Source organism: Canis lupus, chromosome 13 (assembly GCF_048164855.1).
Source record: "Canis lupus baileyi chromosome 13, mCanLup2.hap1, whole genome shotgun sequence".
NCBI classification, from domain to species: domain Eukaryota; kingdom Metazoa; phylum Chordata; class Mammalia; order Carnivora; family Canidae; genus Canis; species Canis lupus.
Genome location: NC_132850.1, coordinates 35,750,368 through 35,777,285, shown reverse-complemented (window position 1 = coordinate 35,777,285; position 26,918 = coordinate 35,750,368). Strand labels below are relative to the sequence as shown.

General features: G+C 34.3%; 1 protein-coding gene across 12 annotated transcripts in view; it reads left to right on the top strand.

Annotated features, from left to right (window-relative positions):
- CEP83 (centrosomal protein 83) overlaps nt 1–26,918 on the top strand; it is a 147,595-nt gene that overhangs the window by 35,544 nt on the left and 85,133 nt on the right. For 11 of the 12 annotated variants that reach the window (XR_012005850.1, XR_012005849.1, XR_012005851.1 and 8 more), the window contains exons 2-5: nt 7,033–7,306; nt 7,788–7,938; nt 15,913–16,005; nt 18,099–18,230. Coding sequence is in view for 1 of the 12 variants with exons in the window: in XM_072773119.1 (XP_072629220.1) it covers nt 7,134–7,306; nt 7,788–7,938; nt 15,913–16,005; nt 18,099–18,230 (549 nt within the window). In the remaining 11 variants the exon portion in view is untranslated. Of the gene's footprint in view, nt 1–7,032; nt 7,307–7,787; nt 7,939–15,330; nt 15,432–15,912; nt 16,006–18,098; nt 18,231–26,918 lie in introns of those variants that run through there. The other variant, XR_012005852.1, reaches the window with a different exon arrangement.

Below are 26,918 nucleotides of genomic sequence, written 5' to 3'. Positions count from 1 at the left end.
TCAGGCTCCCTTGCTCAGTGGGGAACCTGCTTCTCCCTCTCCCTTTGCCCGTCTCCCAGCTCATCTTATGCTCTCTCTTTCAAATAAATAAGATTTTATTTATTTATTTGAGAGAGAGAGAATGCACATGAGTGGGAGGAGGAAGAAAGGGAGAGAATATCAAGCAGACTCCCTGCTGAGTGTGGAGCCCAATGTGCAGCTTGATATCATGACCTGAGCCAAAACCAAGTCAGTTGCTTATCTGACTGAGCCACCAGGTGCCCCAGAATCACACCAAATACTATTCTTTTATAATAAATCTCAAAGTCAGCTAGCATCAGTTTTCTGACTTTGTGCTAATGCAGTATTGTATCAGCTATTCTGGGTCTTTTTGTCGATATCCACAAAAAATAATTTTTGGGGATCATATTGAATCTATAGATCAAGTTGGGAAGAATTTACATATTGACAGCATGAGTCTTCCTATCCATGAACATAGAATAATATCTTTCCATTTATTTAGTTCTTCGATTTTTTTTTCATCAGAGTTTAGTAATTTTCCTCATATTAAAAAAGGACATATTTTGTTAAGTTTAGAGCTATTTAATTTGGGTGATACTAATGTAAATGGTCTTTTAAAATTCAAATTCCATTTATTTCGTTGCTGATATATAGGAAAGTGATGGGCTTTTTTTGTATATTAACTTTGTATCCTGCAACCTTGCTATAATTGCTTATCAGTTCCTGAAGAATTTTTTTAAATTGGATCTTCTTCACAGACCATCATGTCATCTGCAGAGAAAGTTTTTTCTTCCTTCTGAATTTATATGCCTTTTATTTTTTTGTCTTACTATATTAGCTAAGATTTCTCTCTATGATGTTGAGAAGGAGTGGTGAGATGGGACATTCTTGTTTGCTCTTAATCTTAGAAAATTTCTATTTTCTTATCACTAAATATGATGTTAGCTAGTTTTTTTTTTTTTTTTTTTAGCAAGTTGAGAAAATTCCTCGCCATACCTAGTTTGTTGAGTTTTTAAAATTATGAATGGGTGTTGGATTTTGTCAGATGCTTTTTCTGTGTCTATTGATAGGATCATGTGATTTTTTTTTTTTTTTTGCTTTAGTCTATTCATGTAATCACATTAATTTTTTTTTTTTTTTTGATGTTGCACTAGCCTTACATGCCTAGAATAAATTCTACTTGGTCATGTGTATAAATCTTTTTATACATTGTTGGATTCAATTTGCTAATTTTTTTTTTTAAGATTTTATTTATTCATGAGAGAGAGAGAGAGAGAGGCAGAGACACAGGCAGAGGGAGAAGCAGGCTCCATGCAGGGAGCCCAACGTGTGGGACTTGATCCCGGGTCTCCAGGATCAGGCCCTGGGCTGAAGACGGCCCTAAACTGCTGAGCCACTGGGGCTGCCCCAATTTGCTAATATTTTATTGAGGAGTTTTGCATTTGTATTAATTTTTAAGCTCTTAAGAGATAACATTCTTAGCCTGGGGCCATACAAAACAAGACTGCAGACCAAATTTAGCTCATGAGTTCTAGTTTGTCAACCTCTTTCCTAGAGATTACAGTATGCATTCTTGACTTACCAAAGTGTTATGTTCATGGATACTTTCAGCCTTTTCCCATGTAGTGCAAGGGCTCTGTTAAGACTGGTAATTCTACATTTACTGACTTATATATCATTTCTTTATGTATTTTAAGTCTATATATATTAAAAAAAAAACCCAGATACTATTTCATGCAGTCAGTATTCAATTAGAATTATGTACATATTTCCAGTTTTCATTTCTTTATTTTTGTATTGTCCACATTTAAAATAGTTTTCCTTGTGTATGAAAGACTTTCACCATTTCTTTTATTGTGCATCATCTTATGGGATGATTTTGTTCATCTGAAAATGTCTTTATTTTACCAATATTCTTGAAAAGTTTTTTTTTTTTTTTTCTATATTCATAGAGTGTTAGTTTGGAAATTATTTTCTTTTAGCACTGTAAAGGTATTATGTGTGTTCTGGCTTTCATCATTGAAGTCATTTGATGCTTATTTTCAAGGCCCTTTGTTTCTTTTCCTGGCTGATCTTACAATCTTCCCCTTTTCTTTAATAAAATGTTAAGATGATGTTCTCAGATGTGGACTATTTAATGAGATGTATGCAGAGTTCTTTTTTTTTTTTTTTTTTTTTTTTTCAGAGTTCTTTTTATTTACGTGCTTTTGGTTTTTGGAAGAAGTTGGCAACCTTTTTTTTTTTTTTTTTTTTGCAGGTATTGCTTCAGTACTATTCTTTCTTTCTGGGACTCCAATGGGCATATTGGTTAGAATGACGTTTTTATTCTCTGTATTTCTTTCCTTTTTGTATTTTTCTTATTTAATTTTATTTAAATTCAAGTTAGTTAACATATAGTGTAGTGTTGGTTTCAGGAGTAGAATTTAGTGAATTATCACTTACATGTAACACTCATCCCAACAAGTGCCGTCCTTAATTCCCATCACCCACTTAGTCCATCCCCCGCCACCTCCCTTCCAGCAACCCTCAGTTCTCTGTATTTAAGGGTCTCTTGCGGGTTGCCTGCCTCTCTGTTTGTATCTTATTTTTCCTTCTCCTATGTTCATCTGTTTTGTTTCTTAAATTCCACATATGCATGACATCATGAATACTTGTCTTTCTCTGATGACTTATTTCATTTGCATAATATACTCTAATTCCGTCCGTGTTATAGCAAATGACATTTCATTCTTTTTGATAGCTGAGTAATACTCTATCATACACATAGGTATGTATGTACACACACATACACATATGTTGATGGACATTTGGACTCATTCTATAATTTGGCTATTGTTGATAGCATTGCTGTAAACATTGGGGTGCATATTTCCCTTTGAATCAGCATTTTTATATCCTTTGAATAAATACCTAGTGCAATTTCTGGGTCAGGGTAATTTTATTTGTAACTTTTTGAGGAACCTTTACATTGTTTCCCAGAGTGACTGCACTGGTTTGCATTCCCACCAACAGTGTAAGAGGGTTCCCTTTTCTTTACATCTTCACCAATACTGGTTGTTTCCTAAGTTATTAATTTTAGTCATTCTGACAGGTGTGAGATGGTGTCTGATTGTGGTTTTGATTTGTTTTATATTTCCGTGATGATGATGATTGATGTTGAGTGTCTTTCCATGTGTCTGTTAGCCATCTGGATGTTTTCTTTGGAAAAGTGTCTATTCATGTCTTCTGCCCATTTCTTAATTGGATTATTTGCTTTTTGGGTGTTAATTTGGTAAGTTTTTTTTATAGATTTTGGACACTAACCCTTTATCAGATATGTCATTTGCAAATAACTTCTCATTCCATTAGTTGCCTTTTAGTTTTGTTGATTGTTTTCTTTGTTGTGCAGAGGTTTTTTATCTTGATGAAGTCCCAATAGTTCATTTTTGCTTTGTTTCCCATGCCTCCAGAGATGTGCCTAATAAAAAGTTGCTGTTACCAAGGTCAGGGAGATTGATGCCTGCTTTTCCTCTAGGATTTTGATGATTTCCTGTTTTACATTTAGATCTTTCATCCATTTTTAATTTATTTTTGTTACAGTGACAGAAAGTGGTCCAGTTTCATTCTTCTACATGTCCCTGTCCAGTTTTCCCAACACCATTTGTTGAAGAGACTTTCTTTTTTTCTATTGGATATTTTTTTAAAATAGTTTTTTAAGATTTATTTATTTGAGAGAGAGAGAGCGAGAGAGAGCGAGAGCGAGCCATTGCCATGCACACAGAAATGTTCACAGAGGGAGAGGGAGGAGAGAAGCAGAGTCTTCGCTGAGCATGGAGCCCGAAGCAGGTGTTGATCCCATTACCCAGGAGGTCATGACCTGAGCTAAAACCAAGAGTCAGATGCTCAACTGACTAAGCCACCTAGGCATCCCTCCATTGAATATTCTTTCTTGCTTTGTTGAAGATTATTTGGCCACATAGTTGTGGGTCTTCCTTTTTTGTATTTTTTTATTCTTGTTTCTCTTTCTGCTTCAGCTTGAACATATTCTTTTAACTTATCTTCTTAAGCTATGTCCTATCTAGGTTGTTATGCTTGCTCATTGAGTTTTTACTTTTGGTTATGGAATTTTTCAGCTTTAGAGTTTCCATTGGTTTCTTTTTAGGGTTTCTAATTCTCTCACAAAATTCTCAACCTTGTTTTCTATTACCTTGTACACAATAATAAAGAAAATTTCTGTTAGAGTTGCTGTCTAATAACTCTAATAGTGAGGCCGTTTTGTATCTGTCTTTTGCTTCTTGTGATTTTAATTCATGTTGCCTTTATCTTCCCATGGATTTGAATTTTAAAAGTAAAAAAAAAATTGGGTCACATTTATTTGTAAAATTGTTTTTTAAAGCAAGTTTCAGCCTCTTCTAATATCCATCTAGATTATTCTTGTTAGGAATAATAAGGGTAAACCTTTAAAGTCTGTATTCAAAATGAAGTGGGTGTTCACCAGGGCTTCTCTACTCCTTGCTGGTCTAATCTGTGTGTCTTTGAATTTGAAGACTGTCAGAAGGCATCCCATCTTCTAACCACCTCTCTGGAACTGGCAGATGCCTCTAGGGGAAGAGTGGTCCCAAATGCCAGTCTCATCTTTCTGCATCCACATCTTCTCCTGTTCCTATTTCAGTAAATATTTATTCTCTTGTTAGTTTTCCAGTGTCTTCAAGCAGAATATTAAAATATGTATCCAACTTTTCTTGTCCAAAGCAGGAGGCTTGATCTAAATTAAATTACCTTGTCTTCTCATACCAGAAGTGAAGACTATCTTCAGATTCTGTGGTTTAAGAGATTGATAATACATTTCCTGCATTGTTTAAGGTAGTTGGGGCTTTTGTTGTTAGCTAAAAACATCTTTATTTAATTAGCATAAAAGATATAAGTTCTTTGTAAGCTTGAGTATAGAATTGTGGAACCACTTTTGAAGATCAGAGAAAAAATTATGTTTTATGATGCCTTTCTGTCCATGTTACTAGATATCTATTTGGAGGATACTATATTTTCCAAGATTATCTTTGATAAATTGATTACTACTGGACTGGAGAGAACTGAATATATGTGCAAAACACTTAAAAACAAATAAAATTCATTCTGACCTGGTAATACTTGTGCAAATGGGCATATAATTTTCTGTGATTCTGAAATATTCCTTGGATAAAAGTCTGAAAATGTTTGCAGATGCAAACCAGGAGTTTATAACTTTAAGTGAGAAGATACCAGAGGGCAATACACATACATTTGCAGTGGAACTAGGATTGGAGATGATGTTGTGAAAATTGATAATGGGAAACCTCATTAAAATGGAGTTGTGAAGTTCAGCAAGGGGAGCTCTCACACCCTACCACTCGTAGTCGATTGTAGACCTAAGAGGAAGAGATGTACTTGATCTTGCTCTTGGATACTCTATTTTTACAACTAGAAGAAGAGACACTTTTTTTTTTTTTTTAAGGTTAATAATGTAATGGTGGTGGTGATTGGGAAATGGATACCCTACAGTTAGTCCTGAAAAGTATTTGTAGTAGATTTTAGTGCTAAAAAGGGAAAGATTTAAATCCTTTTAACCCTGTTTTCCTAAAATATCCAGGTTGTAGTGAATTTTATTTGCATGGGAACTTCCATTTTAAAGTAGGAGTTAGAATATTTACTGTCAACTGGAATAAAAATAAAAAATTCTTCATTTTATCTTGGAAATCTTTGTTTTGCTAGTAGTGGGACTGAGGGGTAGCTCTTTTTTTTTTTTTTTACATAATTTAAGCTTTTATTAAAATTAAAGCCTTATAATTTATAATGCCTTTTAGATGGTATTATTAGAAAGTATAAGATAAATTTATTGTTGTTTCTATCTCTTAAAAATTATTTGTATCGAAAAGCAGAATCAAAATTACATGCTAGTTTTATGATCCGATTAATTAACTCCTTGACAAGTGTATACTTTTGACAGGAGAATGTTGTGGCAGCTGTTACAGACAGTGTACTGTTGCACATTTAACATGAGTAAGAAGTAAAGTTTTCTTGGAAAACTTTTTCCCTTCTATTAAAATGTGATTTGAAAAAAAAAATGTGATTTGACAGAAAACCAAAGTAACTTCAATTTTAGTTGAAAAGTCTTAGGTGGTATGCAGACATTACATCAATTTATCAGAAATGGTATATTAAAAGAAAGACTGAGTAATTTGATGGTTGGTTTGTGTATGCTGAATATCTTGTAGTAGGAAAAGGTATTTCATGATGATCCATGACTAAGGAAGATGCAATTAGGAAAAAATACATATAATAGTCTTGACAAAGATTAATGAAACTAAAGGGGACAGAGTTATTTTGATGAAAACTTTTATTTTTAATTATATACAATAAGAACACTCTGTCATCATTTTTTACTTCTAAATATAACAAATACTTAGTTACTTTCATAATCCTGGATCAGTGCTTTTGGAGATAGTTGAGGTTATTTACTTTCCTGTTCTTAGCACAGTGCATGATACATAGGTGGTCAGCATTTTTGTGTTGACTGATTTCTCATCTGAGTCTGCAGGGTGAGTACAGTTCACCTTGTGTCAAATAAAAGACCCTTTGTAGCATTAATCACAGACATAGTTACTTGCTGAGGGTCATCTTTGTGAAGATTATAATTTTCTCCAATCATTTGTCAAATTCTAAATGGCTTTTCCCCTGATTTCAGAGTATGGATTTTGTACTAAGATCCTTCTAGGAAATTTACCCTAGTAGCTTCAGGAAATGTCCATAGTTTGTCGATCTGGGGAGTACTTAAACTGGAAAAGTCAGTAACTCTAGTTAGGTTAATACTTGAAGATATGACGTTGATGGTCTCAGAAACTTAGAGTGGAAGTAAAGAAAATGTGTTAAGATATGATTCAATTTTTTTTTATAAACAATTTCAAAATCCGAAAATTTGGTTTTTAGAAATGAAAGATGAGTAAAAAGAAGGGATAAAAAGAATGTAACACTGAAGGAGTCTAACTCATCACTAACTAAGTGTATTTCTCTGTGTAGGTATAATTTGGCATCCTGAGAGTCTGTCTTAGCAAGAAGGAAGTGGAAAATACCCTTGAAAAGAAAACTAAGACAAAAAAGAAAGCCGGACTTACTTTTACATGGTTAACTGCACATTTACCAATATGGACACCTTTCCCCCCATTTTTCCTCCTGGTGGAGACAGTGAGCTGACAGGTTCTCAATCCGAGTTACAAAAAATGTTAATTGATGAAAGGCTACGATGTGAACATCATAAATCTAACTATCAGACTCTTAAAGCTGAACACACAAGGTAAATTGCTTAAATTTGGATATGAGGGGCTTTATTAAGAAAACTTTTTTTGTTTGAATGTTTGCTCTGGAACATACAGTATAATTTTGTCTGCATACTTTTGAAACTGTCATTTCGAAATATCATAAAGTGTCATTTAACATTTTTTTAATACGGTGAAAATTTTGCTTTAAAATTACTATATTCACAACTAAACATGATCTTAAATGTGCTATGTATTTAGAAGTCTTTTCTTTGAAAGTAGCAAGACATAGAAAATTAAATGTATTTAGGTGGCTAAGTGTGTTCCCCACCACCATGTAAAATTGTATAAATAAACTATAGTCTTAATAATTAAATTCTATAAAGCAAAGATGTGAATTTAATGGCTATACGAAATTGGTCTTGTTCTTGTTCTGTGGTGTTGGTTGACTTTACATAAAGTAATGCAATTAGAAAGCAAAGAATACTCTTAAAATGGAATTCTTTTTTTAAAAATCAGATTGCAAGATGAGTACATAAAGTTACAAAATGAACTTAAGCGCCTGTTAAATGAAAAGCAAACTCACCAGGAAAAATTTCAGCTGCTGCTCCAAGAGCTAAGAGGGGAATTAGTAGAGAAAACTAAAGACTTAGAAGAAATGAAACTGCAGGTAAGAAAATGTATTTCAGTTAGTGATATTGGGAAAAAATTTCCTGCTCTTCAGGATTCTTCTAAGATGGACTAAGAATCAAATTGACAAGAGACAGATTAACAAGAGAAAATCAAATTTAGTTTAGAAAGTATGCAGAATCCACACAATTGTGAAATTCCAAAGATAGGCAATAGGAGGCTTATATGATGTTCTGAGCTAAGGAGACAGACAAGGTCTGGGGGTATAAAGAGAAAGAAGATCATCAGCAGGATGGTGAGAGGAGATGTTTGGGAAACAAAGGTTGCCCTGTTAAGCAGATAAATTTGTTAGGTAAAGAGGAACCTCTGTTAATCGCACTCTTCTTGGTATAGGCTCTCCTTTCCAATTAAATTTAGGCAGTTGAGGGGGAGGTAAAGAGCTTTTCCTAAATCTGCTTGGTTTTGATTGCTTGTAAGTGAAAATAATCTTTATGCCAAAGCAGCTCATCTTTGGGAGGCCTGCCTTTGTGCCATGATACACAAATAGTCAGATGTTGCTAAATTTGGTGAATTCTGCATATATTTCTAATGAGTGTTTTGCTATATATCCAGTGGTATAATTTAATATTCTTTCAAATATTCTGGACTGTTAGCTACCATGTAGGGTTAAGCCATTAAACCATTGTTTCATGTAAATTTGCATTAAATTACTATTCTGATTTAAATATTACACTCTTCAGAATAATTGGGGGAAAGGCTGGTTTGAATTGATAAATATTCAGAGTTTAAAAAATACTCTTTTAAAGGAAGTTTTACTAATTCTCCTTTAAGTATTATAACAAACTGAGCTAAAAAAGACTGATAGACTTTTCTTGAAGTTTTATTTTTTATGAAAAAAGTTATTACTGAAGTATAGTTGATAAGACTGAGTTATTTTTGAGGGACTTCTTAAAAGACTATAAAAACAATATGTGCACATAATTTGTGTGTGCAGTGTAAGGTAAATGGAGTTTCTAAAGCAAAAAATAGTTGGTACTGTGAAATACTAACTATAGTTTTCATTTATTTGCCTAAAAAGAAGACCAAAGGTAAACTTCCTGTAGCACCAAATTTATTATAAATTTAAAATTAGTAGATGCCAAGCAGTGATATTTTCCTGTATTCATTTAATCTCTAGGTGGCACCAGCCGTGTATTTCTTTTTATCTAGTGCTTGGTACAAATAATAAGGTATTTTTAATATTGGAGTCATAAGTTGGTAGAGTAAAAAGCTACCTTTCAAGTTAGCAAGTATGGCATATCACCCAATTCATGGATTCCTTTGTTTTTTTTTTTTTTTTTTTTTTAAATTTTTAAGGTATTTATTTATTTATGATAGTCACAGAGAGAGAGAGGCAGAGACACAGGCAGAGGGAGAAGCAGGCTCCATGCACCGGGAGCCTGACGTGGGATTCGATCCCGGGTCTCCAGGATCGCGCCCTGGGCCAAAGGCAGGCGCCAAACCGCTGCGCCATCCAGGGATCCCCATGGATTCCTTTGATAGCAGCATTAGAAGTTGGTTATTTAGTATCTTCTTGAAATCTTCCATTGTTGGGAATGCCACCGCTAAGCTTGAGTTGGAGCCTCTACTGAGTTGTTTTATTCCTAGGTGTAGTTAGGACAGTGAAACAAACAAAAACCTCAGAAATATGAGTTGAATAGGCAAATGTAATTTAAGTCTATAGAATTGGTAAATTAATTTGTTTTGCAAATATTGAGAGGCCTATAGAAATGAGAATCTGTGAGCACTGAATACAAGGAATTCAAAATATTCTGTTATTGTAGATATAAACACTCTAGTCTTCTTAAGCTTACTGTTTGCACGCCCTTGGTACAAAGAAGCATGTCTACATGTTACTCTGAAGAAACAGTAATTAATATCAGATAAAATTTACTTCAAGACAAAAAGAGTGTCACAAAGGTCATTTTATAACAAAAAAAGGGTCAGTTAACCAGTGAGATGATGACCATCAGCAAACAGCTGTTTTTATGCCTTGGTTTTATTATGTGGTAAAGAGGATAAAAGTTGTTAACAGCAGTTTGTTGTGAGAACTAATGAAATAATGTGTATTTTTAGTACAGTGTCTGACACATAATAGATATTCATAAATGATGGCCATTTATTCTGTTTGAATGCAGACTCTATAAGGGCAGGAGCTCTTTTCACTGTGTCTCCAGTGCTCAAGTGTATTTATGTTTGTATTTATATATTTTATAATATACTAGCAAATATTTGTTGAATGAATGACAATAAATAGAATAAATGAATGAATTGGAATTGTTCTGTTCATATATAATAGTGTTCGTGTTTCATATGTACTTAAAACTTAAGCATCTTAGAGTTGACGATCCTCTCATTCTTTCATATCTGTGATGAGTTTCTTGTCTGCCAAAAATATATGTTGAACTTCTAATGCTCAGTACCTCAGAATGTGACCTTGTTTGAAAATAGTCTTTGCTGATGTAATTCATTAAGATGAGGTCATACTGAAAGATCATGGGCCCTTAATCTACTGTGACTGGTGTCATTCTAAGAAGAGAACAGACACAGACAGAAACACAGAGTAAGTGCCCTGTCATGGCAGAAGAGAGATCGAAGTGCTGCAGCTGCCCGGGAAGGACAAGGATCAGCAGCACTGCCAGCAACTAGGATGAGGCGAAGAAGCCTCCTGCCCTTCAGTTTTCAGGGGAGATGTGGCCTTGCTGACACCTTGATTTTGGACTTCAAGCCTCCAGAACTATGAGACAATAAATTTTGTTGTTTTAAGATAGCCAGTTTGTGGTATTTTGTTGTGGTAGCTCTAGGAAACTAATACAATGTCCAAAGCAGAATTCTCTTTTGGAACAATTGTGACACAGGGATCTTTATTTTCTGCTTCAGTGCTTTCAGTGGGAGAGAACCTAGTGAATGTTTAGGGTGATCCAGTTCCATTTATGGATTGGGGTATGTTAATTATTTTCCCTCTCTTGTTGAAATGAAATCATCCTTCCTGTTGCCTCTTTCTTGGTTCTTGGACTGTTCTTAGATCTACACAAAATAACTTTGGACATTTTTCCATGTGATAACTTCTCAAATGTTTGCTGACAAATATAATTTGTCTGGTAAAGTTTCTCTTTTTCAAGATAAACGTGACTGGTTTCTTCAAGGTATTTATCTGGCAAAAATACACTAAAATAAAGATCTATGTATTTATATACACATGTTGAGTAATTTAGCTATTTGCTTTATGGATGCTTGCAATTTGTACAAATTGCGAGCTGAATAAAACAAATTCAACAAAGTAGAATCAACCAGAAATACTGTAATAAGTGTTTATGAAAGATGATTATTTTCAGAAAAGGCATGTAGTATCTTGTCTATCTGCAAAATCCCTTTTCTGAGCTAAGATTTAATATCCCTTTGGCTTTTTTATAGAAAAATGATACAAAAGATAGTCAATTAAAGAATATTTCTTTGTCACTTGTGTAGTTGTAGTGAGTGGAAATAATAATAGTGCCTAACTTATAGGATGATTGTAAAGATAAAATGAGACAATGCATAGAACATGTTAGTACAGTGCTTTGATATAGAAAGTAGATAGAATGTTAGCTATTGTTATTATATTATTGTTATGTACTATGTTAGCAAAACCTTTTTAAAAATAGAAGTTATTTGATAATATTTCTGTTCCAAATATTGAAACTTACTTTACTAAAAATTTATATGCTTTGTTTGTGTCAGGCAGTGGAAACTATATAACCCTGTATGTTTCCCATATTATTTGTCAGCTAAATTTATTATTTAGTTTGTTATCTTTCTGAGAATCTCTGGCACAGCAATATCTACTTCTTAAAATATTCTTTGAAAAATAATGATCTATTTTATATTAACATGACGTTGTTGGTATAAAATAGTCTTAATATTGGTAATGAGACATAGACTGGTGTATGATAAAGCATTCTTTTAAGTTTCTTTTGAGACAAGTGGTGGCAGTATTCCATTAGAAGTCTAAGACACAGCATACTTTTTTCCTAAAATGGCATGGTGAAAATCCTCTAATTCTATGCCTTTGTGTACATGTGCTTTGGTGGGGGTTTGGGAGGGAAGGGAGATTTTTCTTATGTATGTGTGCTTGTTTTTTATAAGATTCTTAGGAGGTAACAAAAAAATCAGAGACGTTATAGATTACAAGACTCTTGGGTAGTTACCAGCTTCAGTGTTCTTTTCTCCTTTGTGTAGATTTATATTTCCATTGGTACTATTTTCCTACTGGCTTAGGGACTTTAACATTTCTAACAGGGAGATCTAGGAGAAATTTTTTCAGCTTTTAAATAATTGATTTAAAAAAATAAAATAAAAAATAAAAATAATTGATTTTAAAGATAGTTTTGCTGAGTACTAATTTCTAGGTTGACTGTTTTCCCCCCTAATACTTTTAAAGATGTTGCTCTTCTGTCTTCTCACTTACGTTGTTTTACATAAGAAATTTGCTGCCATCCTTATCTTTGTTCTTTATACACAGGGAGTCTTCTTTTCATGGCTGCCCTTAAGATTTTCTTTTTATTGCTGATGATGAGCAGTTTGGTTGACATGACTTTGTACTTAATATTTATGGTGCTTAGTGTGTATTCGATCTGTGGGTTTGCAGTTTTCACTACATTTAGAAAAGTTTTGGATGTGACTTGCGAAAATATTTTTTCTGCCTCCTCTCTGATCTCCTGTGGGGATTCCATAGCTGACTAGTATGCAGTTTATTTATTTTCAGTTTATTTTATTATTTATTTCCTTGTTGCATTTTGGATAGATTCTGTTGTCATGTCTTCAAGTTCACTGATGTTTTTTTCTTCAGTATCTAATCTTTCATTAATCCTGTATAGTGTATATTTTTCATCTCAGAAATTGTAGTTTTTACTTTGGAAATCTAATGTAGGTCTTTTTCATAAGTTGTTTATATCTACTTAACATGTTCAATCTTTTCTCTAGATATTGGAACAAATGGAATTCAGTTATAAGAACTATTTTAATGCCTTTGCTAATTCTAACATCTATATCATTTCTGTGTTGGTTTTGGTTGATTGAATTTCTTTTCTTATTGTGGGTAGTATTTTCCTGCTTCTTTGCATGCCTGATAAATTTTTATTGGATGCTAGACATTGTAAATTTTGTTTTGAGTGCTAGATATTTTTGTATTCTGATAAATATTCTTGAGCTGTGTTCTGGGACAGTTATTTGGAAGCGGTTTCATCTTTCTGGGTCTTTTAAGATTTGTTAAGTGAGAGCAGATTAGTGGTTAGTGCTCATTATTTGCTACTGCTGAGAACCTTCTGAGTACTCATTGAAATGAGGATTTTCAGTCTGGCTTTTGGGAAAAGGAACTATTCATAGCTCTGTGTGAGCTCAGATTACTCATCCATCCGATTCTTTCAGGGCACTCTTCTGAATGAGCCAACAGAGACCTTTTGCAGATCTTCATAATTTTGTTTCTGTGCCACCCTCTTTTCTGCTACCCTCTCTTATGATTCTAACCACACTACTCTCCTGATTTGTAGTTCCATTTAAGTCATAGAGTCCATCAGACTGCCTGGATATCTCTTTCTGTGCATGGCCTGGAAGCATTCTCAAAGCTAGCTAGCTTTGTTGTTTGTCTCTCAGGGATCTTTTTTGCTTTATTATGCCCAGTGTCTTGAAAACTGATTTTTGTTTATTCTTTTGTTTTAGGCAGGAAAATCTGATCTCTCTTATGCCATCTGTTGGAAGTAGAAGCACTTTTATTTCTAATTAACCTTTAATTACAGAAATCTGAAACAAGTAGATTTTGTAGAGTGGGTGGTTGGGTTGCATCCTCAGATACCCAGCACCAGTAATTCCAATAATTACCATCTCTCAGTCTTGTTTTATCTTCTTCTCACATTGCTGCTCTGTTCTTCAACCTCTCTGGATTATTTTGAAGCAAATCACATTATCTCAACTCTAGTATTTTAGTATATATCACTGTTAAATACCAAAGCAATCTCTCCTTTAAAAGCATAACCACAATACCATTATCATACCTAAAAGTACTTACTTTCTTCTGTCTTTTAATATTGCATCTTCGTTCACATTTCCCTACTTTTCCCACAGTTTTGCTTAAAGTTGGCTTGTTTGAAATGGGATCCAAGTAAGATTTATGTATTACTCTTTACCTTTTAACCACCACCCCTCCCCAGTTTGGACTCTTGATACTATCACCCAGACTCTTGACATCATAAACCAGATTATAACAAGAGCTTTCTTTCTGATTTCCCAACTACATTCATTGTCTATTTCTTCCACAGTCAGCAGTTTTCTCCCACCAAAGGTTTTGATCCATCTTGCTTCTTCCTAAAATGGAGATATGGTGATGCCATTCTTAAGCTTGAATACTTTCAGTGAATAAACAAGGTACAGAAAAATGTGTATAGTATGCCTTTCTGTATGTAAAAACTAAAGGTGGTGTGGTGTATATGCTTATATATTTGTATATTGTTTTAAGAGGGACCCAAAAGATGTTAGCCATGATTGGTTCCTAAGAGAGAGACTGGATGGCTGAAAGAAGACGACTTAGTTTTTCAGTGTTTTTTGTTTGAGTTATTTATGTAATTCTATTTATTTCATTATAAGTAAAAAAAAATTACTACTGAATACTGAGCAAGTTATGAGTAGGGACTTGATATTTAGGAATCTTCTAATTGTAGCTCCCACCTCTTTCCATTTTGTTCCTGGCCAGGATGTAGCTATCCTAGGTGGCATTTAGAAATGTTTCAGCATGGCCTTGATTGTCATATATCTAGAAAGCATCAGTGCTCAAGGATCCAGAGTTTTAAATTATCTATAGTACTTCAGGCAGTTCAGTCCAAAATGCCTTTAGCTTACCTGTGAGGATCATTTTTCTCCCCAGGGAATTTAAAAATGTTATCCATTTTTAAGTTTCTTGTTTAGTTTTCCCATTCCTTTGATGTGCTATTTCTATACTTAATATCTTTTCTGATGGTCTTTAACTGTCTGGTAAGCCTATATTGGTTACTTTTATAGTTATTTGTGTATATGTTTTATTTTTCATATGAGAATTTGAACTTCTTATGGGGCAAGAAATGCTTCCTCTAAGTTTTTGTGATCTTTAGAAAGTTAGACTTTGTGTATGCTTCAGTTTCTGTGAAAAGGGGATGATAATATAACTACACTGGAGGGTCATTGCAGAGATTAAGTTAATGCATGGAAGGTATTTACAGTGTTATATAGATTATATACTATGTTGCAGAATGCTTTGTATGTAGTTAGTATTCAGTGAAGTTTTTGAACTGGAGTATTGATAAGTAAATGAATGAATTAAACAAATTATTCTTCATTTTCAGAGGTTAATGTAAATACAAACTAGGTTTTCATTTGTTTTATAGCCAGTATTTGATAATTGAGTGATCCTATGTGCCAGGCAGTAGTGTGAGGTGTTGGGGACACACCCTGGTGAATAAAGACTGTGTTTGCCTTTCAGGAGCTTTCGTAAGTACTTCATCACTTATTGAAATATGAGTTCTATAAGAGAGCATAACAGGGAGGCGCCTTGGGTAGAGCAAAAGCCTTTTCTGATTGAAAATAAGTCTGAAGAATTCTCTGTGGGGTACTCAATTTTTACACCTTTATTTTGATTACTTTAGAAAATATACTATTAGCCATTATCTCAAACATGGTAACCTTAGCTATCAACACAGTTATTCCTAACAGTCACAATAATAATAATCAGTGCTTATCTTTACTTCCTGTTAATGGATTTTTTTGACATCTCTGAGAGCCTGAAATTGAGATCTTCAAGTATTGTTTCAAATGATGGTTCTGCTTAATATAATGATGACTGTAAAATTAGGGATATTGTGAAATTTTTATGAATTGAATTTTGTTATAATTAGGTGTTGAAATTTGGTAATTTCTTGATTTTAATATTTATGATTTTATATTTAGAACTATTTGTTTCTCTACATAATAGGTATTAACGCCACAAAAGTTGGAATTGTTACGAGCCCAAATACAACAAGAATTAGAAACTCCAATGAGAGAACGCTTTAGGAATCTGGATGAAGTAAGTAATTTATATAGAAGGAACTGTGCATTTATCTTTATATGGCCGATGAAAAGCATCATTCCCCTACTCAGAAACCCTACAGTAGCTCCACTTTTAACTCAAGCATCCTTACAGTGGCTTTTAGGGTTGCACAAAATTAGATCCCATTCTCTGTCTGACTTCCATCCATTCTGGCCTCTTTGATGTTTCTTTGGCACTCTAGAGATGAAACAAATCAAGAATCTTTGCTATAGCTGTTACTTGTGACATGAATAGTCTCCTTCCAAGTTTCTCTTAGCCAACTTCCTCATTTCACTCTTTTTTTTAGAGATTTAAAAAATTTATTTATTTGAGAGAATGAACATGAGCACAGGGTGTGTGGCAGAGGGGGAGGGAAAAGGAGAAGGAGAAGCAAGGAGACTCCTTGCTGAGCAGCCTGCTCCATGCATGGGGCTCGATCCTGGGATCATGACCTGAGCTTAACCAACTGAGGCACTCCTTCCTCATCTCTTTAAAGTCTTTGCTAAAATGTCACCTTCTCATTGAGGCCTACTTTGACCAACCTGCATCTTCATTTAATATTGCTTCCTGCCTTTTCCATCACTTGTTAGACCTTTGGATTCCCATTTTCCCTGCTCTACTTTTTATTTTTCTCTAGTACTTATCCTCTAATATGCTTTATGTTTATTGTGCTTATTTTTTATTTTCTTTATTACCATCTCTAGAATATAAGTTGCATAAGAGGAGGAGCCTTTATCTGTTTGGTTCACTGTATATCCCAAGTTCCTAGCATACAATAGATGCTCAATTTATATTTGTGGAATGAAACAGTGTATTTCATGCAACCTCAGAAAAATAAAAATTTGTTACAGTTTTCTGTTTAGACTGAAAGATTTCCTTCCTCTAATGAAATGTTGGTATGATTAAATGTTTAATAAATGGGATAGCAAAAGACGACATATATTAAAGTATATTAAGTATTATGCCAGACAATTTTTATATGTAACCTTATTTAACAAATAGACTAGGCCTTCTACATGGCACATGAATATTGTCCCCTTCAAAATGGACTCCCTTTGGAAAGTTGTAGTCTAGTGATGCTTCCATTGCACAATACAGTTGTAGAATCCACTTTTATAAATGGCTTAATTGGCTTGATAAAGTCGTCTTTTGAATATCCTCCTGGTGAATAAACAAAGCATTATGGTTTGGTAGTAGACTTAATTTTTGGATTTAAACAAATCCATTTATACCTAAGGTAGGTGATCAAGTTAGGTAAAAGTTTGGTGTTTTTTTTTTTTTTTTTTTTTTTTGTTTGTTTTTTGAGTAACTTTCTAATAAAATTGTGAAACCCATTTTCTCGATTTGTAAACTGGCTTAGAGGAATCTTTCATTCAAAGATTTACAGTGAGGAGAATCTTTTAGAAGGTGTTATTACTTAATTTCCTGATGAATGTTGAAATAGTGTCTTTCTCCTTCATCTTCTCTATTGCCCAAGTTCTTATTGAATTTAGAATGTCAGCAACTTTTGTAGTGTTAGTAAGTAGAATTGGAGCATGCCAGAGATTTGCATGTGTTCCTGGTTAGTTAGGAAAGTTGGTGCTGCCTATACTCTTCAGAGTGGTATGTTGAACTATCATTGTACTACTTGATTGAACCTTAAGTTACTGTACTAAATATTCAAATAATCTTCTCTCTACTTAGAATTCATCTTGGCTTTTAGAGTGCTTTTTATATTTCACTCTAGAGTTAATTTTTAAAATTTAATTAATTTTGAAAGGTATACTACATTAGTATTATTTTATTTGGCCCATAGGTCAAAACTTTTGATGTCCTATTCATTTTTCTTATGAGAATCAGTGAGGAAATAAGGTAAATTGAATGGTAATTTGCTTTATTGGCACCTTCTCAAGAATGTACTAATTCTGTATGTAGAATACTTGTCATAAGAATTTTTCCAGGGTTTGTTTATACTTCTTTTAAGCTTATTTTTTGCTTTTTAGAATGGCTTTCAATATAATGCAATTTAAAATTATATTTGCAAAAGTGATTTTTGGAGTGAGTACAAATTTCATAAATTTGTCATAAATTGCAATTTCCTTTTAATTTAGGAAGTGGAAAAGTATAGATCTGAATATAATAAGCTTCGCTATGAACATACATTTCTCAAGTCAGAATTTGAACACCAGAAAGAAGAACATGCACGTATCTTAGAAGAAGAAAAAATAAAATATGAATCAGAGGTGAGTGATTGATTATACTAGTTTAGTCATTATCCGTCTAGTCAGTAAAATTTTGTGATTTTTTTGGAAATTCCAAGTTAGAATTGATTGCATAATTCAGTTTCATTAATTAATGGTGAAGTATTTGGCATGTTATTTATCTGTTCTGTAGTAATTATTTTTTGTGAACATTAATTTTTGGCTGTTAGATTTTCCTCCTTTATTTTGCCCCTGTCAGTGGAGATAGTCTCTTTTCTTCTATAGCCAGAGAGACAGCCTTCTTTTTGCAAATATAGTTTGTTTATATTATTTTTTATGTAGCACTGTCCCCCTTTACTTTTTAGAACCAAACCATGTCCAGGAGAGCTATGGCTACCAGTGCATGTACCTTGTTTCTATTGATAGGAATAAGGGGTTTATACTTTAGGGTGTGCTCATCACATTCAAGAAGTGCACTTTGTTCTTTTTGACATCCTTAACTGCAGAATTTTCTTTCTGATGCCTACAGCATGTTCTTTACATGTCTCTGCCTACGGTATTGCTTGGCCAGCCTTTCTACTCATTTTATATTTTGTCTCCCGATTTTCCAAAAATGAAATTTGTGTTTATCATTCTTTATGTACTTTTATATGATTTTTCAAGGTAGAAATATCAATTTTGTCCTGCTATATTCAAATAAGAAATCTAATGCTAGTTGAATTTGTAAAAAAAACAAAACCAAAAACCTTGGTATCTGTAGTTATATGAAATATTTTATGTACAAACACATCTGCATTATGTATTTATTACATCATACAACATTTATTTGGAATTAAGAATTAGAATATAGGACAGCCCGGGTGGCTCAGCGGTTTAGTGCCGCCTTCAGCCCAGCGTGTGATCCTGGAGACCCAGGATCGAGTCCCGTGTCAGGCTCCCTGCATGGAGCCTGCTTCTCCCTCTGCCTGTGTCTCTGCCTCTCTCTCTCTCTCTCTCTCTGTCATGAATAAATAAATAAAATCTTAAAAAAAAAAAAGAATTAGAATATATTTACCTTCCTTTGCCAATTACTAATTGTGTCAAACTGCTCTACTTTTTAAAATTTTTTTAATTTAAATTCAAGTAGCCAACATATAGAACATACTAGTTTCAGACGTAGAGTTTAGTAATTTATCAGTTGCACATAACACTCATTACTCATCACATCACGTGCCGTCCTTCACGCGCATCACCCAGTTGTCCCAAGCCCCCACCCGTCTCTCCTCTAGCAACTATCAGTTTCTTTCCCATAGTTAAGAGTCTCTGTCATGGTTTGGTCTCCCTCTCTGATTTCTTCCCATTCTGTTTTTCCCTCCCTTCTCCTATAATCCTCTGTGCTGTTTCTTATATTCCTAATATGAGTGAAACCGTATGAAAATTGTCTTTCTCTGATTGACTTATTTCACTCAGCCTAATACCCTCCAGTTCCATCCATGTCGATATTAATGATGAGATTTCATCTTTTCTGATGGCTGAGTAATATTACATTGTGTGTGTGTGTGTATGTATATATATATATATATGTACACATCTTTATCAATATTCCATTGTATGTTTGTGTATGTATATATAGTATATGTGTGTATATGTGTATGTATATATTTTATTTACTCATATATTTTATATATATACATACACATATACACACTACCTCTTCATCAATTCATCTGTTGGTGGACATCTCAACTCTTCCATATTTTGGCTATTGTAGACATTGTAGCTATAAACATTGGGGTGCTGGTGCCCTTCAGATCACTACATTTGTATCTTTGGGATAAATACCTAGTAGTGCATTTGCTGGGTCATAGGGTACCTCTTCGTTTAGCTTCTTGAGGAACCTCTATACTGTTTTCCAAAGTGGATGTGCCCGCTTGCATTCCCACCAACAGTTTAGAGGGTTCCCTTTTCTCCACATCCTCGCCAACATTTGCTGTTCTCTGTGTTGTTAATTTTAGCTATTCTGACTGGCATGAGGTGGTATCTCCTTGTGGTTTTCTCTTTTCTTTTTAATAAGGCTGGCTAGGGGTTTATCTATCTTATTAATTCTTTCAAAGAGCCATCTCCTGGTTTTGTTGATCTGTTGTGCTTAGAAGATCTGTCATTTGCTGAGAGTGCCATGTGGAAGTCTCCTACTATTAGTGTATTATCTAAGTATCTCTTTACTTTGATTATTAATTGATTGATACACTTGGCAGCTCCCACATTAGGCGCATAAATACTCATAATTGTTAGGTCTTCTTGTTGGATAGACCCTTTAAGTATGATACAGTGTCCCTCTTGATCACTTACTACAGTCTGTGGTAAAAATTCTAATTTATCTGATATGAGGATTGCTACCCCAGCTTTCTTTTGAGGACCATTTGAATGGTAAATGGTTCTCCACCCCTTCATTTTCAGGCTGGAGGTATCCTTAGGTCTAAAATGAGTCTCTTGTAGAGAGCATATATATATATGGGTCTTGCTTTTTTTTTTAATTTTTTTAATTTTTTTTGGGGGGGTCTTGCTTTTTAATCCAGTTTGATACCCTTTGTCTTTTGATGGGATCATTTAGCCCATTCACATTCAGAGTCCCTATTGAAAGATATGAATTTAGTGTCCTTGTATTACCTATACAGTCCCTGTTTTTGTGGATTGTTTCTTTGGGCTCTCTCTTTCTTTTACAGGGTCCCCCTTAATAATTCTTGTAGAGCTGGATTGGTGGTCACATATTCTTTCAGTTTCTGTGTATCCTGGAAGCTCTTTATCTCTCCTTCTATTCTGAATGACACAGCCTTGCTGGATAAAGTATTCTTGGCTGTATGTTTTTCTCATTTAATACCCTGTATGTATCATGCCAGCCCTTTCTGGCCTGCCAGGTCTCTGTGGAGACTCATTGTGGCTTTAATCTGTATTTCCCTAATGCCGAGTGATGTGGAGCATTTTTTTCATGTGTCGGCCATTTGTCTATCTTCTTTGGAGAAATATCTGTTCATGTCTTCTGCCCATTTCTTGCCCGGATTTGTTTTTTGGGTGTTTAGTTTTGTAAGTTCTTTATAAACCTTGGATACTAGCCCTTTATCTGATTATGTCATTTGCAAACATCTTCTCCCATTCTGTAGGTTGCGTTTTAGTTTTGTTGACGGTTTCCTTTGCTGTGCAAAAGCTTTTTATCTTGATGAAGTCCCAATAGCTCATTTTTGCTTTTGTTTCCTTCACCTTTAGAGATGTGTCTAGCAAGAAGTTGCTGTGGCCAAGGTTGAAGAGGTTGCTGCCTTTGTTCTCCTCTAGGATTTTTTTTTTTTTTTCAGATTTTTATTTATTTACTCATGAGCTACACACACACAGGCAGAGACCTAGGCAGAGGGAGAAGCAGGCTCCCTGCAGGGAGCTTGATGTGGGACCCAATCCCAGGACCCCGGGATCATGACCTGAGCCAAAGGCAGAGCAACCACTGAGCCACCCACATGCCCTTTCCTCTAGGATTTTGATGAATTCCTGTCTCATACTTAGGTCTGTCATCCGTTTCGAGTCTATCTTTGTGTATTGTTTGAGGAAATGGTCCAGTTTCATTCTTTTGCATGTGGCTGTCCAGTTTTCCCAACACCATTTGTTGAAGAGACTGTCTTTTTCCATTAGATATTCTTTCCTGCTTTGTTAAAGATTAATTGACCATAGAGTTGAGGATCCATTTCTTGGTTCTCCTGTTGCATTGCCAGTAGCATACTATCTTGATGATCACAGCTTTGTAATATAACTTGAAGTCTGGCATTGTGATGCCACCAGCTTTGGTTTGCTTTTTCAACATTCCTCTGGCTGTTCAGGGTCTTTTCTGGTTTCATACAAATTTTAGGGTTATTTGTTCCAGCTGTGTGAAAAATGTCAATGGTATGTTGATAGGGATTGCACTGAATGTGTAGATTGCTCTCGGTAGCATAGACATTTTAACAATATTTATTTTTAATCAGTAAGCAAACTGTTTCATAATTGATATGTAAGAAGCTATATGAACATTGGAACATTTACATCTTTTGGTAATACAGTAGTAAAAAACTGTATTTATAATGTCCTTTTTTATTTTTTTTTAAATTTTTTTTTTTTTTTTTTTTTTTTTTTTTTTTTATGATAGGCACACAGTGAGAGAGAGAGAGGCAGAGACACAGGCAGAGGGAGAAGCAGGCTCCATGCACCGGGAGCCCAACGTGGGATTCGATCCTGGGTCTCCAGGATCGCGCCCTGGGCCAAAGGCAGGCGTCAAACCGCTGCGCCACCCAGGGATCCCTAATGTCCTTTTTTATTAAAAACTTCTTTATGGCTTTACATGCTTTATTTAGCTATGATCTTTTATTATAATAGTCACTGTGATGGAACAGGATGGTATTTTATACATTTAAAATGAGGACACTTGAAGCAAAAGATAAGCAGCTTGCCCAAAGTCTCACAAAAAGTCAACAGCCAAGTTTATGGTAGATCTCTTGTGCCACAGCTACCAGCCCAAAGTTTTTATTTTTATTTTTTCAGCTCAAAGTTTTTAGTTTGGTGTGGTAATTTCACGTTATTGGTAATTTCAATTAACAGCCATCCAACTAATTTTATCAAGAGATCTGTCAATATGTACTACTTATGATGATGAAAGGTTTTGAATCTATAATCATGACAGACTTAAAGGAATTACATTTAAAAATTTTCTAGTAGAAAATAGGAATGATAAAGATTTCCAGCTAAAATGTAGGTTTAGTGTATTAAAGAGTAACCACTGAGGTTAAGGATTCTGGTGCTTTATTTTATATTTTGCATTTAAAATCTAATGTTGATATTTATCTGGTAATGACTATTTGTATTCTCTAGTTTCTTAGTTTTATTGTTTTCCTATATTTTTCACCCATGAAAGACCAAATAATATTCATTAAAATTTTCAAGGGGTCATTGGTGTCATTAATTCTCCTAATTTAAATGTCTTATGAAGAAATCTGATAAATAGCTAGCTGGGAAGGCATAATTAGTAGAGGCTAGAGAAGTAAAACTTTCTGGTAAGATTGAAGTTCTTTTCTTTCTACTTCCCAGTTATGCAGGAACAGCATTAATTAGTGGATCATTGGGTATTTGTGCTTTCATTCCATCACTTACCTTTATACACTAATTTCTGTACACAAGAACGGTAAAACCTGGTGATATGATTGTGGATCATGATACAGCTGTGAAACTTCAAGGAAAAGCCTACTCTTGCCATCTTCCAATTTAAACTGGTATAAAATATATGAATTTGTACTAAAAATAATTGGCTTTATTTGCATTAATTAAGGATTCACACAATACTTGTGCATTTTCACTTCTACAGATAAAAGAAGTAACTAAATATTCTTTGTGTGTTCTTAGGTGAATACTTTAGGAAGATTTTTTTTTTAAGATTTTATTTATTGACTCATGAGAGACACAGAGAGAGAGGCAGAGACACAGGCAGAGGGAGAAACAAGCTTCATGCAGGGAGCCCGATGTGGGACTCGATCCTGGGTCCCCAGGATCCGCCGTGGACTGAAGGCGGTGCTAAACTGCTGAGCCACCCAGGCTGCCCCTACTTTAGGAAGATTTTGTTGGTGTTTTTATGAGAAGCACCTCAGTGATTCACATTTCTCTCATGATATTCTGAATTAAAAAGAATATATGAAAGTAAATGTCTTTATCTTATGAATAAGATAATGTCCTGACTTCTCAATGCATTGGCTGTAAGAACATACTAAGTCTGGGATTTCATACACGTGAAATTCTGAAGTTGCATATATAGGTTTTATTCAGAGTGGTACTGTTGTGCTTTCATTATGTTATTTGGTTTCTAATTTTATATTCTGCAAATAGTAATAAAGAACAATACAAAGAGTTTTAGGTATAGATGATATTGGTCGACTGAACGAGTGCAAAAAGTAAGAGTAATTCAGGGAGGAAGTGTAAATTTGTTGAGAGAGGTGCAGTGAGCGCTGCATTATATGAAAAACTTTAGAGTGACAATATATATTGACAAGCCCCTGAGATTATTCCATCTGGCTGTCCAAACTGAGCTGTATGTTTGTTTTTATGGGGCTGGTGAGAAGCCAAAATTCCTGTGGCAAAAGGAAAACTTTTCTGGGTCCCCATTACCACGGGCTGTTTTTTTTCTTACACACTGGTGGCACAGAACTGATAATGATTTCCACATTTTGGTCTTTATCCTGACACACATATCAGTAGACATCATGAAACCTCTTAAAACACTTTCTGATTTTGTCCTGGTATGTTGTGAAGCTCTAGGTGACCCATATGGCTCTTTTGTCTAAAATATTCCAAGTTCTCTGACTTGTACCCTTCTCAGAGTGCCATTAACCACATTATAATAGGCAAAAGTCTCCCAAATTAAATTACTAAAAAATAAAAAATAAAACATAAATGAATGAATGAATGAATGAATGAATGAATGAATGAATGAATAAAGCCTCCAAATGGGAATTCTCTGGGATGGATTTTGGCTAACCTTTCAGAAGGGCTGTGTGAAATTTTAGTCATTAAAATTCTGTGTATGGGAGTTCCTGGGTGGCTCAGTTGGTTAAACGGCTGCCTTTGGTTCAAGTCATGATCCCGGGGTCCTGAAATGAGCCTGCATTGGACTTCCCTATTCAGCAGGGAGTATGCTTCTTCCTCTCCCTTTGACTCTACCCCCTGCTTGTGCTCTCACTCACTGTTTCTCTCTCAAAAAAGAATAAATAAAAAATGAAAAATAATTCTCTGGATGCAGTTTAGAGTATCTCAAAAACTGAACTTATTATATATAAAATTTTAAATATTGAAGATGTTTATTTAATGTGACATTGAGAACTGAACTTCTCAGTTCATTTGTAAAATGGTGTTAACAGTAGTATCTGTCTCATGGATCTGTGAAATTTAATCAGTTAGTATGCTTAGATAAGTACCTAGCACATAGTAAATATTCAATAAATGTTAGCACATACTCAAAATTTTTGGAGTATATGGTCCTGTCATTTAGCATGCTGAAGTCTTCAGTGTCACGTCTATACTTTAGATAATCTAAATAGTTCCAGAGCATCTCTCATTTCAGTTTCTCTGTACCCCACCTTCATCTCCCAGCATTTGGAACGCTCTGCTTTCGGGTGGTCTGTGTCCTATGTTTTATTATCCTTATTCTCTTTTTCAGTCTGAGTACAATTCTTTTTAAGACACTGTGAACATCATCTCATTTCCCAAGAGTTCTTGTGTCCCATTCCCTAATCTTTCCTTAACTATGTCTGGGGGCAAGTACATAGTTCTGGGAATTGCTTTCTTCCTGTGACTATCTTTTATTTACTAGGAGAAAATAAGGACATAAGGAAAAGGAACCATAACATCCAAAATTAGATTAAAATATGAACTTTAGATTTATAAATAATTTAATTGCTGCTTTTTTCTCAGTATGAATAGATGACAGTGTTTTTGTATTCCATCGTTAATTTGGGATAAATTCTAGTACATATAGAGGAAGAAGGGAAATTTAGGATAGTAAAAATATTAAAAAAGTGAACCAACTTGATTTTGAAAACAAAGCTGAGAACCTGAAACTTCATGTGCATAATATTTACCATAATGCCTGACACATAGTAAATGTTCGAATTAATGGTGTTATTACTGTTAGTATCTGACAGCATTAATCATAGTACTAATTATCATAAAAATATAGAAGATATTTAAAACAGATTTCAGATCTGTAAATGACAAGCTGCATAAGTTGAAGAAATACATAGAGGCAAGACAAATTCATGCTTAGTTTATTGAGAGAATCACTTTATACTTGAATTCTGTCAGCTGTAGGAATTAGGTAATCATTATTCCCATTTTATAAATGAGAAAACATTTCTGAAAAAACATTCATGAAGCACTGAGATACTAGTCCAAGGTTATACAGCTAGTATGTGGTAGAACCATGATTGATTTTTGTCTGGTAGTTTCTTCTGGCCAGGATGGAATAATAAGGAATGATTTTTTTTTCTAAGGCATTGACTAAAACCTGAGACAAAATATAGGAAACAGTGGTGTTCAAACACTGGAAAATAGGTAGTACAAGGCAGTGATCCCTGAAGGAAGAAAAATAAAGTCCCATGATTTCCCCATAGTAGTCCATCAGAGTGGAAAGGCCTTACAATGTGTGGTGCATTGAGTAGAAGACTCAGAAGGATTTTACTTGAGTCGTAAAGCCAAATTAGCCCTACACTAAAGGCTTCTCTGGTTCTCCCTAACAAGTGTAAAAGCAAGATTTACTGTTTCTAAGTAACTTACTTAAAAGCATAACAGAATGAAGATTTACAAGTATGTAAAGGGGTCCAAAAGAATCCAGCACCGAAGGAAAAAAAAAATCTATAAAATTCCCAGTGTTTGGCATCCAGTAAAAAAAATGACTAGGCAGCCCAGATGGATTCATAAGTGAACTCTACAAAAACATTTAGGGAAGAAATATCAGGTCTTTCCAGTCTTTTCCAGAAAATAGAATCAGAGATAATATTTCTTAGCTCATTCTGAGAGGCCAGATACCTAGTACCTTACCTAATACCTAAACCAATCTAATGCCTAAACCAAACAGGAATTATAAGAAGAAAAAGTTACAGACCACTGTCTCTCATGAACAAAGATTCAAGAATCCTGAAAAAAGTATTAGCAGATCAAATCCAACATGTGGTAAAAGAATAATATACCATAAAC